Below are 19,953 nucleotides of genomic sequence, written 5' to 3'. Positions count from 1 at the left end.
TGTGTGTGTGTGTGTGTGTGTGTGTTCACTACTCACTGCTCCTAATGTGTTTGCACTAACTTGAATGGGTTAAACGCAGAGGACAAATTTCTGAGTATGGGTTACTGTACTGGGCCTTCACATCACTTAACTATTTCACTAAAATGTTGCAAAAGTGCGACTTTCATACCTGGAGTCACTGGTGGTCTCTGTTGCATCACTGATTTCAGGGGGCAGATTGCATATGGATCCATCACGCAAAGTTGCACATCTTGAGCCAGGAGAAGCAGAACTCATTTCAGACATAGTGTCTTCATTCTCTCTTTGGGAACTCATTTTTGAAGCACTGCCTTCCTACTCTCGTGTCTCAAAGTGTGTGACTACAGATCTTTAATGTGGAGACACAATGGCAGAAAAAGGAAGTGAAAAAGAAAAAGTTAAATAGACAGACACACTTAAATACAGACTTTTGATAGCAGCTATGGATAATCACCAGTGAAGGGCAGTTTTGTGTAGTATACTGATACTGTACTGCAAAATGGAAAACATTTTGAGTGTTTACTCAAATCAACTCACTGAGACTGCACACAAATAAAACTAACTAAAACAAAACCCATAACTGCTGGTCAACTCAAACTCAAAGATAAATCAAGATCAACATGTGCAAGCAACTTTACCATACATCATTTGCAACATCTAGAATATATGAAGAATTCAGATGCAAAACCAGCTAAAAGCCACCTCAGTCAAAGATGAGATAATGATACTGAGTGAATGCTTTTGACACATAGTATACATCCATCAAATACTTTTACTTCAAACTCGCTAAATCCCAGCCTCAGCTCAACTAGAAGTGCCGGTACTTACATAGAAACCTATTCATAGGAGCCTGATAAAATGCTTATTTTAAAGAAAAATGTCAGATGGATTTAGATGATTTTGCATCTGAACTCTTAATATGCAATAATTTTTAAATAATCACACAAACATTTAAATAATATTTATTACCTATTATTTAATTAGTGCAATTTCTAAAATAAAACTACTATAGATGATAGTATAAAAAAATTTTTTTACTCAAGCTTTAGTGGTCATGACATTATTTTCCCTTAATTTATTTTCATACTGTCATTGCACAATAAAAAACATTGTTGATCTGTAAACGGTCTAATATTTTTCAGTTAATGGCACAAATCTGCAGTTTTTTATTTTTAAGTGCACATAATGTCATTCAATTAATGTCCCATCTTCTGGCATTTGTGCAAGAGCAACAGTCTGATTATGATATAGTACAATTAGTAAAATTTAAAATTGCCCTAGCAGTGAAATATCTTCAAGTTCACACTACCTTACCATCCATTATCAACTTATTTTAATATATCTACATGGTTATATGAAGAAAAAGTTCTGAACTTACTTGGTACGATATGCTGCCACTTAAATATCCAGGCATAGATATAAACCCTCAAAATGTTTTTCTGTCTTTTACTTTCATTTAGTAACCTGGTCAAGGTGACTCTTGATTTTGTCTTATCTTCTTCTCCCTCTAGTGGTGCAGAGCATCATCACAGTCTCAAGTAAGTCTCAAAGCAGTTGTGTTGTTTTTAACTGAACACAAAGAGTATGCATTAAAATTAAACTCAAAACAGGAGCTTGCTATCAGGATGCGTGAATGTTGTTTAATAAGGAAAATAAGAGCTTTTTGATGTCAGTTAGCACTAGAGACTGTGTTTTGCTTAATTTGTATATCCTTCTGCTTCTCATTCTCCTTCAGGAACTGATTAAGTGTCTCAGACTCTTTATTGACATTTATTGATTATTCACTGAATATTATATATGAATAATAATATATAGATATTGTGTAATATGATGTATGGACTGAACTGATTTGTTTTTAGTACCAGTTTCACAGGTCTGCTTGATGTCATTTTCAGATCCTGTTTTAGCACATTGACCTCCGGCTCCCCCTGCAGGAAACAAGACAAAACTACACTATTCTGAAGAATCAACATGAAAATGAAAACATGCAGCCCACACGAACAGACTACAAACACATTGGTGAGTGATGCAATGCTTTATATGGAAACACCAGCATATGTCAGACATACTACACTTGTCCTCTATCTGTGCTTAAATGACTGCAACAAAATGTACACTAAAAAGCAATTAAAGAATATAGCTGTAAGTGGAAATAATTATATTGTGCAATTATAGATATTTTAAGATGATTTTACACCAAAAGGCTAAAAAATCATTAATAAAATCACTAGAAATATTATTTAATTATTTATCACTTTTCACCAATAGGTGCCACTGCACCCAAATTGATGTTATGTGGTTAACTAGTGGTGATGACGACACAAACATAGTTTAGTGCTAATATGTCAAAGAATTGCAGAAAAACAAACTTAGAACATCAGGGATTTCACCAGTTTATATTGACTACTCAGTTATTAGCCAATCAAATAGTACCTTGCAAGGGGTTAGTATCATGGGAAGGGAGATCATCAGTCAATTGGCTGATGATACTAACCTTTTCCAAAAAATTTCAGACCGGATTCCCTTAGCACTTAATACTATTAAAACAATCTCCAATGCTTCTGGGCTTCATCTCAATGTGCTAAAATGTGAATTAATGCCAGGTAAAGGAGAAGTCCACTTCCAGAACAACAATTGCAAATAATTTACTTACCCCCTTGTCATTCAAGATGTTCATGTCTTTCTGTCTTCAGTCGTAAAGAAATTATGGTTTTTGAGGAAAACATTTCAGGATTTTTCTCCATATAATGGACTTCATGGATGCATGTTCACGTACTATTGAATCATGTCGAAAGGTCACGCCGAGTAAGCGTTGGATGTTGCACATGCATGACTGAACGAATCACTCCCTGAGACGACTTGTTCTTCCCGAACTGTTCAAGAACGACCCATCACTAATTTGTAGCATCGTGAACGCACATCCCAGATCCTGTGCTACACAAGCTTTTGTGCTTAAAATGTATACAATTTTTTTTTTTTCGTTTCACTAGAAAAACAATTCTTCCTCTGCTGGGATCATTTAGAGCCCTTTGAAGCTGCATTTAAACTACATTTTGGAACCAATCAAGTCCAAGTGTTTTCCTCAAAAACCATAATTTCTTTACGACTGAAGACAGAAAGACATGTACATCTTGGATGACAAGGGGGTGAGTAAATTATTTGTAAATTGTTGTTCTGGAAGTGGAGTTCTCCTTTAAGCCACTCGCTGTTTCTGGTATATGTCATGTCCAAGTCGAAGAAACACTAACCTACCTTGGAATAGTAATATCCAAAAATTTAAAAATCAGGTGTGATTTAAATGTTTTTCCTATCTTTGAGAAAACGAAATGAAATTTAATCAGTGGCTTCAGAGAGACTTATCTCTAAAATGAAGAATTTTCCTCTCCAAGGCAGAAGGCATTTCACGCTATCGCTTTAGAACCTGATAAAGCAATGTGTAAAAAGACTGATAAACTATTATGTAACTTTGTATGGAAAAATAAGACACATTATGTCAAAAAAAAAAAAAGTGTTTTATCCAACAGCTACAGTAACGACAGTCTTAATTTTGTTGAATTTGCAATGTTAAACAATACTTTTAGAATCAACTCGTTGAGGAATTACTTGAGAAAATACATCCAGTATTTGGAATATTATACTGGAATATATCTTTTCTCAGACTCGGTTGACACATACTGTATGTAGGTGGAATATGTTTTAAATCTACATTGAAAAATAACAGAAATATTTGCTTTCTTTTTCTTGATTAGGTTTCCACTCCCCATGCTGTTTTAAAATGGAACAGATTAGTGGAAAATATTCTATAGAAAAAGGTTTGGAGTCTTTCAAGCAAGTACCTATTGGTATATAAAATTAAAGAGATTTCTTTTCAGCTTATTCATCAGTACTATCCTGTTAAAATCTTAATTTTAAATATATTATACTATTAAGTCTATTAAGTATAGATATGAACTGTACTTTCTGTGACTCACAACCAAAACTGTCTCACATCTTTTTTGGCATCGCTCATACAAGACAAATTTGCCAGTAAATTGTAAACTTCATACACAATGACCTTGAGCTTTACTTTAAGGATGTTTTGTTTGAAATTTTCACTTTTGAAAAGCAATATGAAAATGTTTACTTCCTCTGAAACTTATTTTTTTTGCTTGCAAAATATTTAATCCACAAATGCAAGATTATGAAAGTTACCCCCTGATTTTCTTACTTTCAAGACGATATTAGGATCTAAATTAAAATGTTGTCTACCTTCTAACAAAAAGACAACTAAAACTTTGAATTTATGCTCATATGGACCCATTAGTCCTGTATCTAAAATGTACAGATGTAACATGACATGCACTGAATGTGATTTACCACTGTGTAACGTGTTATATAACTGTATATAACTGTGTTATATTTAAGGAGGCATTTTCACCTGCTCTGACCCCTAAAAGTTAACTGTCTTGTTGTAACCAGTGAAGTCAGATAGAGACTTGTTAATTAATTTTTTTGTGATTTATTTTTGGAATTTTTTAGTTTAGATGTTACCATATTAAGCACATTTACAAAAAGAAGAAGAAGAAGAAGAAGAAGTCTAAAAATATACACAGAAAATAACACACAAAATATATCAATATATCAAAATAAAAAAAAAAAAAAACACTTTTGCACCACACAGATGCACGACTAGAGCCCAGTGTTTATGCAAACCATCACCTGTGACTCTGCTGAAGTCTTCACTAACTCACCCAGAACAACACAGAATACCTATTACCTGAACATACGGTCTTATGCTACGGTCTGTACTTTTTCACATATACTGTATTCATCTGCTGTCTGTCAAATATAATCCAATATAAAACCATTAAAAGACAAAATCAAAATATTTCTAGGAAAGATAATTTTAAAACAGTTAAACAAAGTACACTTCTGGAATGATAAATAGAAGAGTTCCTTCCCTGATGGCTCTCTAGTAAATTCTGCACTAAGAAAATCACTCCTGACATTAAAACATTAAAAACCTTAATTTAGACCTACACTACCATGTACTGTAGATGACCTCAAATCTAACACACTAAAAGCAACTAAATCTAAATTTTGATTTAATGGGGCCCTGAACATATACATGCATACATTGTTCAATGTAAGAAAAAGAGTGAGAGAAAAAATAATACAAATAAATAAAACGTTGTAACCTATTAGAAACGGGACCGTTTTTTTATGACGTCTCATGTGTTTTTTACAGTAGGTTTAATCAGAGACATTGAGGCATCATAAACTCGAAATCCAGCGCACAGGGGTTCAGTGAATGTGGTGTTGAATGTGTGTAAGTGTGTGAGTGTTTGTGTGTCAGAGACACTGTAGAAAGACAGAGTGCCGGCCGTGCAGTCCAGATACACCCCTATTCTGTTAAAGGAACATGAAGGAACCGGTATGTTATTGCTCACATTATTGTGCCAGACACTGAATTCATTATCAGACCAGTACAGACTCCAAGATTTGTCATTGTATCCAAACCAGCAGTCACGACTCCCTCCTTTTCTGTTGATTCCTTTATATGTCACTGCTATATCAGCCCCTCTTCCACTCCGTTCGACCTCCCAGTAACAGCGTCCAATCAGACTCTCTCCACACAAAACCTGATGACAGTTTTCAAATCTCTCTGGATGATCTGGATATGACTGTTCCTCTTCCTCATGTGTCACATTTCTGTTGTCTTCAGACAGAATGAGACGAGTGTGTACTGTATTTGGATCCAGCATGAGATCACAAGCATCTGAACAGAAACAAAGCGATTAGATCTAGATAAAGCATTATTTTAGAGCTCTGTCTCTCTCCCTGTGTGTGTGTGTGTGTGTGTGTGTGTGTGAAAGTGAGAAAAGACCTACATTTTCTCAGTCCTGCTGTGATTCTAAAATGTTCTCCATGGTCCAAACTGGAAAGAAACAAATAACAACAAATGATCAGAGTTTAAATATTTAAAAATGTGCATGAAGATGTTAAAGAGAAACCTTCATTCATCTTCAGAACGCAAATGAAGATATTTTTAATGAAATCCGAAAGCTTTCTGACCCTCCATAGACAGCAATGCAACTGACACATTCAAGGCCCAGAAAGGTAGTAAGTACTTCATTAAAATAGTCCATGTGACATCAGTGGTTAACCGAAATGTTATGAAGCTACGAGAATAGTTTTTGTGTGCAAATAAAACGAAACAAACTTTATTTAACAATTTGTTCTCTAACATTTATTCTCATAGCTTCATAACATTATGGTTTAACCGTTGATGTCACATATTTTAACAATGTCCTTACTACCTTTCTGGGCCTTAAACGTGTCAGTTCCGTTGCTGTCTATGCAGGGTCAGAAAGCTCTCAGTTTCATTAAAAATATATTAATCTGTGTCCTGAAGATGAACAAAGGTCTTATGGGTTTGGAACAACATGAGGGTGAGTAATTAATGACAGAATTTTCATTTTTGGGAGTACTATCCCTTTAAAATATCAGTGTACACAAAGAAAGAAAGAAATAAAGAAAGACAAAGAAAATGAGGCACTCAGAAACTTCAGATACTCTGATTTGATTTAGCTTCATATGACCGTAAAATATCATTAGGAGCCACAGTAATAATTTTGTGTTGTTCAAGGTGACAATAACATTAACTTTTTGGTGGATTAAAAGCTAAAAATCCCCTTTACTGTTCTACTGAAGAAAAAGTCACCTACATCTTGGATTTTTGGGGGCATTATTTATAGTAGTAGCAGTATTTATAACTAGCTGTAAATAAAAACAATAGAGGTCCATGCAATATCCCCTTTTTGGTAGGTGTGTGTGTGTGTGTGTGTGTATACAATACAGTTTAAAGGTTTTAAGTATGTTGGATGCCTCATTTTCAAACTCAGTTGTAATAATCCATTGAGAGTTAAGAGTGCCTAAAAGTTTTTCAAGAGTACTACATGTGTTAGGATATTAATTTATTATGTAACTTACGCTGCCCAATTAAAATTAGCAGCATCAGTGAACTTGAGTAAAATGACTTTACTACCCCACATACTTTAGTATCTGCAGTGAACAGTTTGCATCGCTTAGCTTGTCAGAGAGCAGCTGGACTCCTGTTTGTCTTGGGTGATTGTAGCTCAGATCCAGCTCTCTCAGGTGTGAGGGGTTTAAACTCAAACCTGAAGACAGATAATGACAGCCTTCCTCTGTCACCATACAGCCAGACAACCTACAAGCACACATAAAATTAAGAACTGCTAAAATAAGACATAGATAATGCATCTGTTAACATACTCTGCAAACATGCCTTTGAAGGACCCATGCTGACTTTTTGCGGGCATAGTGGGCTAGCCCACACCAAACCTAAACTGGCCCAGTGTTGGCTTGCCCAGGTGGGGCCCACAGCTTCCTGTGAGCAGCCCACACTAGCAGACTGCCCACTTTAATCCCAACTTTTGCATCTTTTGCAATCATTCAGATTTTGTGTACGCAGCCCTGTAGTACAACTACGAGAGTACTAACAACATTGATTAGCCATTTTTTATCCACTAAACTTAACTGGAATGGCTCAAACCAAAGGCTAAAAAGGGTTGTAACAGGTAAGATAGCATGCGGTATTAGAAATAGCATATATACAGTTGAGGTCAAAAGTTTACATACACCTTGCAGAAATCTGCAAAATGTTATTATTTATTTTACCAAAATAAGAGGGATCATAGAAAATGCATGTTTTTTTTTTTTGTTTTTTTTTTTTTAATTTAGTACTGACCAGAATAAAGTATTTCTCATAAAAGATGTTTAAATATAGTCCAGAAAATAATAGTTGAAAATCCTTCAGGTCTAACAAATTGTTTGGTTTATCAGCATTTTTGTGTATTTGAACTCTTTCCAACAAGGACTGGATGATTTTGAGATCCATCTTTAGACACAGATGACAACTGAGGTACTCATATGCAACTATATCAGAAGGTTCAAACGCTCACTGATGCTTGAGAAGGAAACTCAATGCATTAAGAGCTGGGGGGTGAAAACTTTTTAACAGAATTGAGATGTGTACATTTTTCTCATTTTGCCTAAATATCATATTTTATTCCTTTAGTACTGCCCTTCAGAAGCTACTTACATGTTTCCCAGAATACAAAATAAGTAAAATTTACCCTGATCTTCAAATTCCAAAAGTTTTCACCCCAAGCTGTTAATGCATTGTGTTTCCTTCTGAAGCATCAGTAAGCATTTGAATCTTCTGTAATAGTTGCATATGAGTCCCTCAGCTGTCCTCAGTGTGAAAATATGGATCTCAAAATCATACAATCATTGTTGGAAATTAAATGCTGGAAAACCAATTAATTTGTGGGACCACATACTTACCACAAACAGTGTTGTTTTATTTAGGCATATTTGCTTTTCAGAGGCTGTAAGAAAATGCTGCTTTCAGCCAAGTCCTCCCAGTTCTGAAGTTGAGAGTGAGATACAGGTGTGGTTGCGGAATTCAAGAGACCTCAGGGGAAGAGTGAGCTTTGCCAATGAATAATTTAGGGTATGAATACTTCCACAGGGCCTAGTGAGGGCTTCCTGGGGGCAAAATGTGGGCTGCCCATGCAGGGCCAGTGCTAAGAGGCCAACATTTTGTCAGTGAGCAAAGTTTCAGTGGTCCTGCGCTGGAAGTGAGATTTTATTTTATGAAGTGAAAATTCAAAAACGTTATTTGACTTAATTTGCTGCATTCTTTTGATAAAAATTTGGATAAGATTTAATAAAAGATGAAATATGTGCTTGAAAAAATGTTATAAACTAAATTCATAATGCCACAAAATCTAGTCAACCAGAAATTTTGCATCCAAGCTTTTTAATTTAAAGTTAAAAGAAGAACAATAAATGCTATTTTAAATTACCTGATTGCTACCAACAGTCAGTGTACTAAAATGTAACAATTTCTATGCTTGGATCCCCCAAAATTAGTATTAGTACTGAAAATTCCACCCTTTAGCTAAAAATTACTGAGCACCTAAAATTAAAAAAAATCTACCCGTGATAGCACATGTACATCATGGAGATGTCTATTTGAACGACTGCATTTGCATCTACAAGATGTATTTTTTAGAGTGTTTGCACATCTGCAATACGACTATAGGACGTTTCCTATCAGATGTCAAATAGATGTATATTAGATGTCTTTAAGATGTTTATGAATTAGAATGTATGTAAAACTAACATCTTACAGACATCTGTCAGATGTTTGTACACAGCAGATGCATTCCAGATCAAGTGATCTTTAACAGACATCTTGCAAACATATGTGTTCTATCTGGGTACATACCTCAGTATCTCCAGCTGACAGTTTTGACTCTTCAGCCCATCAGATAGGACCTTGACTCCTGAATCCTTGAGGTCATTGTTACTCAGGTCCAGCTCTCTCAGGACAGAGTTTAAGGATTGTAGAGTTGATGACACAATTTCACAGGTCTGACCAGTGAGATTAGAGCCAGCAAGACTGAAACAGAGCAGAACACAAACATTTAATTTTTAACCTCAATCTAGAATTAGTGTTTAAATCATATCTGCTTAATTCTTATAAAACAGGTCAGGACATTTCAAAATGAAGAAAAACATTAGAAAATGTAATTTCATTCAGAAGGGTCTCTTTATTGTAACACATAGATTAAACAAATTGTGCCTCACACATCCTGAAAACATTTTGATTACCCCCTACTGGCTGCAGTATGGGTCAGACCCTGCCCTTTAAATTAATCAAATTACACTTCAAATAATTTTATTTTTTCCCAAATATGCTTTCCATCATTTGATGTTATTCTTATCACGTTGATGTATGTTCAAGTTTTCCTTTTTCGAATAGGTTTGCTTTTAGGTAAACATATGATGCTATATACATGGGCTACGTTGTCATGATTGTGAGCAAGACTTTAGTGGCCACTGTTATTTTGTGCCAATGACATTTGAAGGCTTAGCCTGTGCAGCTCTAGCTCATGATCACTACTGTGCAGATTTGATGATGTCATAGGCGCAATATAACATACCTGGGACATTTTGGCTTCATTTTCATACAGTGTAAAAAAGTGCAGACAATAGAGTATATGGATTAAACACTCACAGAGCTATTCTACAGTTGATCACAGCTGGTATCAGTCTTCTTCTGCCCTCATCTGATGTGTTGTAATTCTTGAGATCCAGCTCATCCAGCACCTCCTCTGACATCTGAAGCATATAGGCAATTGCCGAGCAGTGAGCAGGAGAGAGTTTCTTCTCTGATTGTTTGTCTGATTTCACAAACTCCTGAATCTCTCTGGACAGAATCTTATCTTTCACTTCCAACAGACAGAGGAACAGATTGATTGATTTTTCAGTGGAGAGTTCATGTCCATTTTTGATCCTCTCTTTAATGTACTGTGTGGTTTTACTGATGCTTTCTGAGCTGTTCTCTGTGTGTGTCAGTAGATTCTGTAAGAGTCTCTGATTGGACTCCAGTGAGATGCCCAGTAGAAACCGCAGAAGAAGATCCAGGTGTCCTTTTTTACTCCCAATGGCTTTATTGACTGTTTCTTTATGCAGATTATGACCTATATCAAAGAACTTCAATGTGTCAGTATGTCTTATTACATAATGGTAAAACACATAGAAAGCAGCAAGAAATTCCTGAAAGCTCAAATGGATGAAGCTGTAGACTTTCCTTTGATGAATCACAGATTCCTCTTTAAAGATCACAGTGCAAATCCCAGAGTACACTGCAGCGTCTGTGATGTCTATGCCACTCTCCTTCAGGTCCTCCTCATAGAACATCACATTGCCTTTAATTAGCTGTTTAAAAAGCCACTTCAGCAAGTTTCACAATCACTTCTCTGCTGGACTCCTCTGGATCTCCATTTTCATACTTCTGATTCCTCATGTTGATTTGAATGAGCAAAAGGTAGATGTACATTTCAGTCATAGTTTGAGGGATTTCTGCACTGTCATCTTGTTTTAGGAGGTTTTGAAGCACAGTCAATGAGATCCAGGAAAAGACAGGTATGTGACACATGATGTGAAGGCTTCTTGCTCTTTTAATATGTGAGATGATCCTGTTGGCTTGATGCTCATCACTGATTCTCTTCCTGAAATATTCTTCCTTCTGAGGGTCATTGAAACCCTGAATTTCTGTCACACGGTTTATGTATTTGAATGGAATCTGGTTGGCTGCTGCTGGCCTGGAGGTGATCCAGATGAGAGCAGAGGGAAGCAGCTCTCCTTTCATGAGGTTTGACATCAACACACCTGCTGATGAAGACCCATTCTTATCACAACCTTTCTTACTGTCTAAAAAAATAAGTTTTATTCTGCTTTCATCCAGACCATCAAAGATGAAAACAACTTTACACTCCTCATAAACCTTTGAGTCCAGATCTTGAAGTTCAGGATGAAAGTCCAGCAGAAGTCTGTGAAGACAGTACTTATGATCTTGAATCAGGTTCAGCTCCCGAAATGGAAACACAAACATGAAGTCAACATCCTGATTGGCTTTTCCCTCGGCCCAGTCAAGAATGAACTTTTGCACAGAGACGGTTTTTCCAATTCCAGCAATGCCTTTAGTAAGAACAGCCTTGATTTTGACTTTCTCCTCACATCCTGGTTCAGGGAAAGATTTAAAGAAGTCATTACAGTTGATTGGAGTGTCTTGTGAGTGTTTTGTTTTGGGTCTTTTCTCTATCTGTAAAACCTCATGTTCTTCATTCAACCCTTCACTTTCTCCCTCTATGATGTAGAGCTGTGTGTAGACCCTGTTTAGGAGGGTTTGATTCTCTTGTTGTCTATTTCCCTCAAATAAGCTCTCATACTTGTTCGTCATGCTGATTTTGTGCTGCTCTTTGACCCTTTGTAGTTCATCATGCACTGGTTTCTGCTCCTCCTTCTGCAGGGCTGCATGTGTGGAATATTCAGTTCTGGATCTTCTTTCACACTGAGGACAATCAAAGTCTTCTGATGGTCTGGATTTATTCAACTGATCCCACTTTCTGTTAAATTATATATGTTAAATTAGAAAATTTCTTTTTGTCATTATAAAAACGTTTTGAAACTATGAAACTTGTTATTGTGATGACTGCATTAATGTTTATATATATATATATATATATATATATATATATGAGATATTCAGTGTCAGTGTTTTGTCCTATCTGGGGTCAGGGGTCACTGATTCATACCTGAAACGAAGGGGATAATCCTTGGATTTGTCACTCTTCATAGACACCCCACTGGGTTCTGGATGTTGTGCAGTGCCCTCTGCCTCCATCTTTGTCATCAGTGGTTTTTGACAGGGGGCAAAATTTAAATATTTAAATATATAAACTTAAAATTAATTAATTATTATTACTTATTATTATTTAATACTATTATTAAATATTGTTCTTTTTCAATGTTGTTAAATATTATTATCCTTTAGGGGATTGCTAAGATGAATATCAATAAAATAAAACTAATACAGTATGACCGGTGTCTGAGGCATTTGTTGATGTCATGACAGTAAACTTGACATTGGCTGGTGACAGCCTATGATGTCACTATCAGTGAGTGTAAAAGAACATCTGTAGAACATGCCATCCTTTTCTTTGTCTTCGGGACCATTTGTTTGTGTGTGGCGATATGGATGAAATCCATGCCAGCTTTTCCACTTGGCCGACAAATTAGGCGGAAATAAAATGGCGGAAATGGTATAAAAAGCAAGGAAGAAACGGAAGTGTAAGGTGTGAGAGAAACAAGGACAAACGGAAGTGTCCTTTGGATCAGCCACCGTTACATGTGCACATGCAAGGAAAGTGACTACTATGAAACACTCAGCCAAGTGTTTCAGAAAGTGTGTCTCTTTGTCAGAGGTTGTTTTGAAACCTGAGGACACACACAACTCATGTATTATGTGTTTGAATGAGAAGCATGCACGTTCATTTTTTAGTTCTCGGTTTGGGTTCCCTTATGAAAAAGAAGTTAACTAAAGTGTGCTATTAGTATACTTCTTTTAAACTAAAAATAGGAAAGTATAATTTCAGTGTACTTTTTAAGTACGTCTCAGAAATGCGCTTTATGTACTTATCAGAAATATACTTAAAATGATATTTAAGTATACTTGACTTATACTTAGAAACAGTCTCTTGCGCTTGTGCTTCAAGAATTCATGTTTTCATCGCTTTTACACATCTTCTGTACAGAATTTGGCCCTGGAGAGAAGTGAGTAAGATTGCATGGAGTATGCAGCTCGGGTTCTGGAGTTAAGTCACAACAGCTGCTGTTGTGTACTTTAGGGAGTGGGTCTTCAGTGTCAGCCATTTATGCACTCATCCCTTTAGCATGATAGAGTGGCCATTTGTTCCTCATAGCGATCTTCCAAAGGGATGCAGTTTCCATTCATAAAGGTGATAATACATAGTGCAACTTTTTGAGCAATGTTCCCTGTTGAAAAAAAAAAAAAAAAACAGCATATGCTGGTAGGTTTTGATGCTGGTTTAAGCTGGTCCTTGACCAGCAACATGACCAGCTAAGGACCAGCATAAACCAGCAAAGGACTAGCATAAACCAGCATCAAAACATACCTACCAGCATATGCTGTTTTTTTTCACCAGGGTTGCTGGGCAACCAGGTGAGACACGGGGCCTACTACTGATCTAAAATATTCAGACAGAAATTTTGTTGCCCATTCTCAATGGGAAAGTTCCTAAGTGCCATTGCTTAAAAAAGTTGCCCCATGTATCATCACCTTAAAGCGGTCATCGGATGCCCATTCTCCACAAGTTGATATGATTAGTTAGGGTCTTAATGAGTAGTCTATAACATATTTTGGTTAAAAATTCTCAGTGGTAGTATAAAAAACTGAGCTCTGCTCACCCTGCCCCTTTCTGTGGGGTCACAAGTGTAATATTTAATTTAGCCATGTTTAGCTTGCTAACTAGCACATTATTAAGAAGGTGATTTGCAAAGATGCATAAAAACCCTTATACTCAGTTCTGCTGTAGGTAAGGCTGGATCATGAATGATTTGCGTGAACATAGAAGCATTTATGTAGATCGCAGTGCACATTTCCTTCAAAAAAGAAAGTAACGGTAATCCCCTGTGTCTTCAGCGGCTCAGATGTTGGGAGTAAATGACGACTGCTATGTTCATTATTACATCCAACAGCAAAACACCTCAATTGCTCAATCTGAGACATTCTTGTCTTCCCCTGTATTGGAGTCGACACAATGGTGGACAGTTCACAGCTCACTCAGGGCAGGTCAATGGTAAGATGGCCGTGTAAATCAACTAATGTGGAAGTGGCCTGAATTTTTGTGACGTCACACAGACAAGAAGCTGTGAGTGGCTTGATTTGAAAAGGGGGATACTTATTAAGATAAAAAATACCACTGGGTCGATTTTTATCATTATAGGGTGGTTGTGTACACACACTGCCAACACACATTTATGTTCAAACAAAAGTGGGTTTTGCATCTGATGACCCCTTTAATGGAACATCTCAGATTACACATGTAACCATGGTTCCCTGAGAAGAGTAACAAGACACTACGCCCATCTTGCCATGTTTCATGTATTCCTGTGAACATCTCCTTTAGGAGTGGATGACATGTTCTACAGGTGTCCTTTCACAGTTACTGGTAGTGATGCACTGGTAGTGACATCACTTGCTGTCAATGGGCAATGTCAAGTTCATTTTCGTGTTTTGACGTGCTTCAGACATCGGTCATTACCCATAGCGATCTTCTAAATGGATGCAGTGTCTCGTTCCTCTTTTCAATATGTGTAACCTGAGGTGTTTTTGTGTTTTGCTATTAAAGGAGAAGTCCATGTTGGATGACAAAGGGGTGAGTACATTATCTGTAAATCTTTGTTCTAGAAGTGGACTTCGCCTTTAAGTCTGAAAATACATATAGTTCATATATGAAACTGAATTTACATCGTCCATACAAAACATAAAGCTTCGAAAAATTGAAGGTCTTTTACTTACTTTTGACTAATAACAGCTGCTGTAATTTTAAACAAATTTTCATAAATGCATTTAAAGCCAGGACTGTTAAAAAAATGATTTAAGCTATAATTGGCTGTAGTTTTAGTACATGATATTGGAGATCCAGAGAGGAACACTGAAGAAGATTTATGGTTAATTAATATTTACCTAATATAAACAGATAAAACGTTCACTCATGAATATTACGTAACGTGACTGAAGACAGACATTACAAACAAAGATTCATATAACACATATTCACAGAAAACAACTGAAAAACTCCACTAGCGAGTACACTTTTGGTGTGAATTGCAGCCATAACACAGCAGTACAGTAGCTTTATCTAAAAAAGTTACCATTCAGAAGTTGTGTTTGATGTTAATTGTTCGTAGGTGAATATCCTATCCAGTGCTCTTTGTTGCTTGTGATCTTAAGTCTTCTGAAACAGTTCCAACTGAAAAAAAAAAAAAAAAAAAAAAATGCTTCAGATGATTTAGAGTGATTGCGGTCTGAAAAAATGCAGAACAACTGCATTGCAAACCAGTTTGGCCAAAACACTGAAAAGCAAACAACCATCTAAAAATAATGTTTCATTCACTAATGATTAACATCGCTAACTCAGTTAGGCAGGGCAAGTTTATTTATATAGCACATTTCATACACAATGATAACTCAAAGTGCTTAAAGGAATTCAGACTTATCACAGTGCTCATTCAGTAAATGCACAGCTAAACAGATGAGTTTTGAGTCTTGATTTAAATGTGGTTAAAGTTTTGGCACATCTGGGCCCATATTCACAAAACATTTTATCTTAAGAATTATCCTAAATAGCAGTAAAAGTTTTTAGCTACGATTTTTCTCTTTAAACCTATTCACGAAGCTGCTGAGACAAACTTTTACTAAGGAATAGAGTAAAAAAAAGTCTAAGAGTAAAGGAGTAAGAGTAAGGACGGGGTTGACCTTGTTGCTATGGATGATGTCAGCATGCTAACTAACAGAGTGATTGGCTGATTGGGGGGAGGGGGGGATTCTGTCAGAGAATGTTTTTTCACAGAAACGATATTATGTGTTACCATATTCAAATAAAGATTTTAAAATAAATATGTTGTCATATTCAAATAAAGATTTTACAATGCAGGCTAAGTGTCACTAAAAACAAACAAAAAAAAAAACAATAAAACCCATCACAGAATTTGTAATGGTTTTACTAGTTATAATGGGAATTGTACTGTTTTTTGTTTGTAATGTTTGTAATGGTATTTGTAGTGGAAACCATTAGAATGTCTGTGATGGTCTGTATTGTTTTTTTTTTCTGCAGGGAGGATAATTTATGATTTGGTCTTAGTGACTTGGGAGTCCTCTTCACTACTCCTAACATTTCACAGATTTAGGAGTTAGTTTTGGCACTAAAACACTTTGTGAAATACTCTGAGTAAAAAATTTAAGAGTCCTAAATTTAGGACTGACACAGCCATTATTTTAAAGATTTTCTCCTACATTGGCAAGTTATGAGCTACTTTTAGCCTTAAGATTGTTTTGTGAATACGGGCCCTGATCTCTTCTGGAATCTAGTTTCAACTACGGGTGGCATAATAGCTAAAAGCGGATTTCCCTTGTTTTGTGTGAACACATGGTATTTCGGTAACACTTTATTTTGATAATCCACTTTAGACTTTAGACATTATACTAACATTAAGTAACTTTGCAACTGTATGTCAACTAGTCATTAGAGTATTAGTAGACTGTCTGCTTAATATCTTCTAACACACTTATAAACTTTGCAAGTTTATGTCGACTTATTCTACTAACCCTAAACCTAACCTAACAGTTAGTAGACCTGTAGTTGCAAATTAATGAGAAATAGTTGATCTAAAGTGGACTATCAAAATAAAGTGTAACTGGTATTTCTAACTGACTTGATCCTAATGATCTGAGTGGTCTGTTAGGTTTATATTCAGTGAGCATATCTGCAGTGTATTTAGGTCCTAGGCCATTGAGTGGTTTAAAAATGTTTATTCTGTAGATGGGGTTGCACACAATACTTTCTCATTTTTTAATGACTTAGTTTCACAGAAAATCATATTGTATCTTGTATATTGTATCATATTTTAATAAATGGTCAATTTCCTTCCTAAATGTGCAACTGTAACGCCTCTTAAAAATGACCATGCTCTTATGGATCTATAGTGTGAATTTAGAGAGAAGCAAATATTATTTATATAAAGCCTTAATATATTAGGCAGGGACCACTGCTGAATATTAAATCTTAACTGTCTAAATAACATACTGTCACAGAGACACCAGCCATGCCCATCTTGTCAGTCACACCAGCCACATACACCCGTTCACAGTCACCTGACTTCTAATAAGGAACACCTGCACCCACTTACCTCCACCACATATAAGCACACTCACCTCATTTCCTCATTGGCTGGTCTTGAGGTTGCAAACTTCTCTCCTGGCTCTCAACTTACGGAAGGAAGAATCTAGCATAACGGTTATTTTCATAAAAAATAATACAATTTCTATACTTTTTAATGCCAAATGCTCATCTTGTCTTGCTCTGCCTGGACTGTTTTTGTTCCTGTTCATGACAGTTAGTGTATGTCGAAAAAATCCCATCTCATGTTCTCCCTCAACTTCAAAATCGTCCTAAATCACTGTTTTACCTTTTTTGATAGGGGTGTTTGATCTTCTTTGCGTGTTCACTTTGCAAAGACTGGGTCTGTACTTCTGCAGTGATGTAGGATGATTTTGAAATGATTTTTGAAGTTGAGGGAGAAAATACAGTCTAGGTTTTTCGCCTACCTGTCTAACTGTACATACCTTATACCCTAACTGTTTTGAGCCAGAATACACAGAGTTCAAGGACTGCAAGGCAAGATGAGCGTTTGAGAATAAAAAGTATTTAAATTGTATTTTTTTTTTTTAAGTAAATAACCAATCATTTTGCTACATAAGACCCTTCTTCCTTGGCTGGGATAGTTTACAATCGCATTTGGGATCATTTGAAGCCGCATTTAAACTGCATTTTGGAAGTTCAAAATCGGGGCACCATATCAGTCCATTATATGGAGAAAAATGCTGAAATGTTTTCCTCAAAAAACAAGATTTCTTTACGACTGAGGAAAGAGAGACATGAGCATCATGGATGACAAGGGGGTGAGTAAATTATTTGTAAATTGTTGTTCTGGAAGTGGACTTCTCCTTTAATCCTAACCAATACCTAAACCTAAACTACCTTACTAACTACACTCATAAAAATAAAGGTGCTTCATGATGCCATAGAAGAACCTTTTCTGTTTATATGGTTCCATAAAGAACCTTAAACAACTGAAGAACCTTTCTGTTTCACAAAAGGTTCTTTGTAGTGAAAGAATATTCTTCAGAGTATGAAAAGGTAAGAAAGAGATGGTTCTTTCAGTCAGACAACCTTTGACTGAATGGTTGTTTGTGTAGTGTATTAAAGGAGAAGTCCACTTCCAAAGCAAAGATTCACATATAATGAACTCACCCCCTTGTCATCCAAGATGTTCATGTCAAGATGTCTTTCTTCAGTTGTAAAGAAATTGTTTTTTTTTTTTTTTTTTACGATCGGCTTAACTGTCTTGAGCCAGAATACACAGAGTTCAAGGCAAGACGAGCATTTGAGGTTGAAAGGTATATAAACTGTATTATTATTAATGAAACTATTTTGCCTATGCACCTATTGTTTTTTTTTTTTTTTTGTGTGCTGAGTTTGTGTTGATTGTTTATTCAAGCAACAAACTTGGCCTAGCAAGTTTCCCATTGCCTTTTCTAGTTTTCATCAGCATTGCCTTCTCTCTTGAAAACTGTGTTTTGTTCATATGTTTTCAGAAATTAGTCTACCTTTTTTCCTAGATGGTTTAACAACACTTTTTATAAAATGATATATGTGTTTTATGATTTTAGCCATATTATGAGCAATTTGTAAATCGCTGTGGCCCAGTTCCATCAAAATAATATAATGAAATGCTTTTTATTGAGACTCACATATGTCAGACATACGGATCTTGTGTTCTCTCTATGCTGAGTTACATCACTGCACCAAAATATATACTGTAAGACAAAGAAGACATTATTAAACATAAAACGTCAAAATTCACTCACACAAAACACTGAAAGTGATTTACGCATATGCAGAGATTAATTAAAGAAAATATTGTATACTATTCACTCCATTCATATGAAAAGCAAGCATACTCGCTAGAGTGGCACATCATCTTATTCTCAAGTGAGTCTCAGCCTAGAGGGGAAAAAAAAGCTTAAAGGTTGCTTTTCCTAAGCTCAGGAGGATTACTTGTAATTCTCATATATCTCTCATTTTAGTATCAACAGTGTTTCAGCTGTTTCTCCTGAAAATACTTGTGAGAAATACAAGCACACACCAATCCTTATACATACATTAAATGGGTCATTGGATGCCCATTTTCCACAAGCTGATTTCATTCTTTAGGGTGTTAATGAACAGTCTATAACATACTTTTGTTAAAAAACACTCTTTTTTTTCTTTGTCAAAATCAGCCTTTTTTCACAGCGAGCCATTTTGTTGCATTTCTCTTTAAATGCTAATGAGCTCTGCTCACCCCGGCCCTCTCTGCCATGGGATGATGAGCAGAGTGTACATTTTAGCCGCATTTAGCTGTGAAACTAGCACATTGTTAAAAAGATGATTTGCAAAGATTCATAAAAATACCCTTATACTCACTTCTTCTGTAGGTGAAGCTGGATTAAAAATGATTTGTGTGAACATAGACGCATTTATGTAGATCGCCGTGCACATATCCTCCAGAAACAAAAGTAACGTTAATCATCTGCGTCTTCAGCGGCTCAGATGTCAGGAGTAAATGATGACTGTTATGTTCATTATTACATACAACAACAACAACAAAAAAAACACCTCAATTGCTCAATTAGAAACATTTTTGTTTTCCCCTGCACTGGAGTCAACACAA

General features: G+C 35.9%; 2 protein-coding genes across 3 annotated transcripts in view; both read right to left on the bottom strand.

The window, feature by feature from the left end:
- LOC127156202 (protein NLRC3) overlaps positions 1 to 19,953 on the bottom strand; it is an 83,047-nt gene that overhangs the window by 6,381 nt on the left and 56,713 nt on the right. The window contains exons 1-2 of one of the 2 annotated variants that reach the window (XM_051098946.1): positions 1,397 to 1,458; positions 170 to 367 (exon numbers count right to left, since the gene is read on the bottom strand). The exons of the other annotated variant lie outside the window; for it this stretch is intronic. Coding sequence (XP_050954903.1) covers positions 170 to 315 — 146 coding nt within the window. The 5' untranslated portion in view covers positions 316 to 367; positions 1,397 to 1,458. Of the gene's footprint in view, positions 1 to 169; positions 368 to 1,396; positions 1,459 to 19,953 lie in introns of those variants that run through there. 2 annotated transcript variants of the gene reach the window in all.
- On the bottom strand, positions 4,521 to 15,515 carry LOC127156203 (NLR family CARD domain-containing protein 3-like). Its single transcript, XM_051098948.1, is given in 8 exon segments — positions 4,521 to 5,776; positions 5,889 to 5,935; positions 7,055 to 7,228; positions 9,317 to 9,490; positions 10,109 to 10,821; positions 10,823 to 12,002; positions 12,192 to 12,280; positions 15,334 to 15,515. Coding segments are annotated over 8 exon segments (2,928 nt in total). The 5' UTR covers positions 15,337 to 15,515; the 3' UTR covers positions 4,521 to 5,228.

The sequence above is a fragment of the Labeo rohita genome, chromosome 25 (genome assembly GCF_022985175.1).
Source record: "Labeo rohita strain BAU-BD-2019 chromosome 25, IGBB_LRoh.1.0, whole genome shotgun sequence".
Lineage (NCBI taxonomy): Eukaryota > Metazoa > Chordata > Actinopteri > Cypriniformes > Cyprinidae > Labeo > Labeo rohita.
This window is presented reverse-complemented; position numbering and strand designations above follow the sequence as displayed.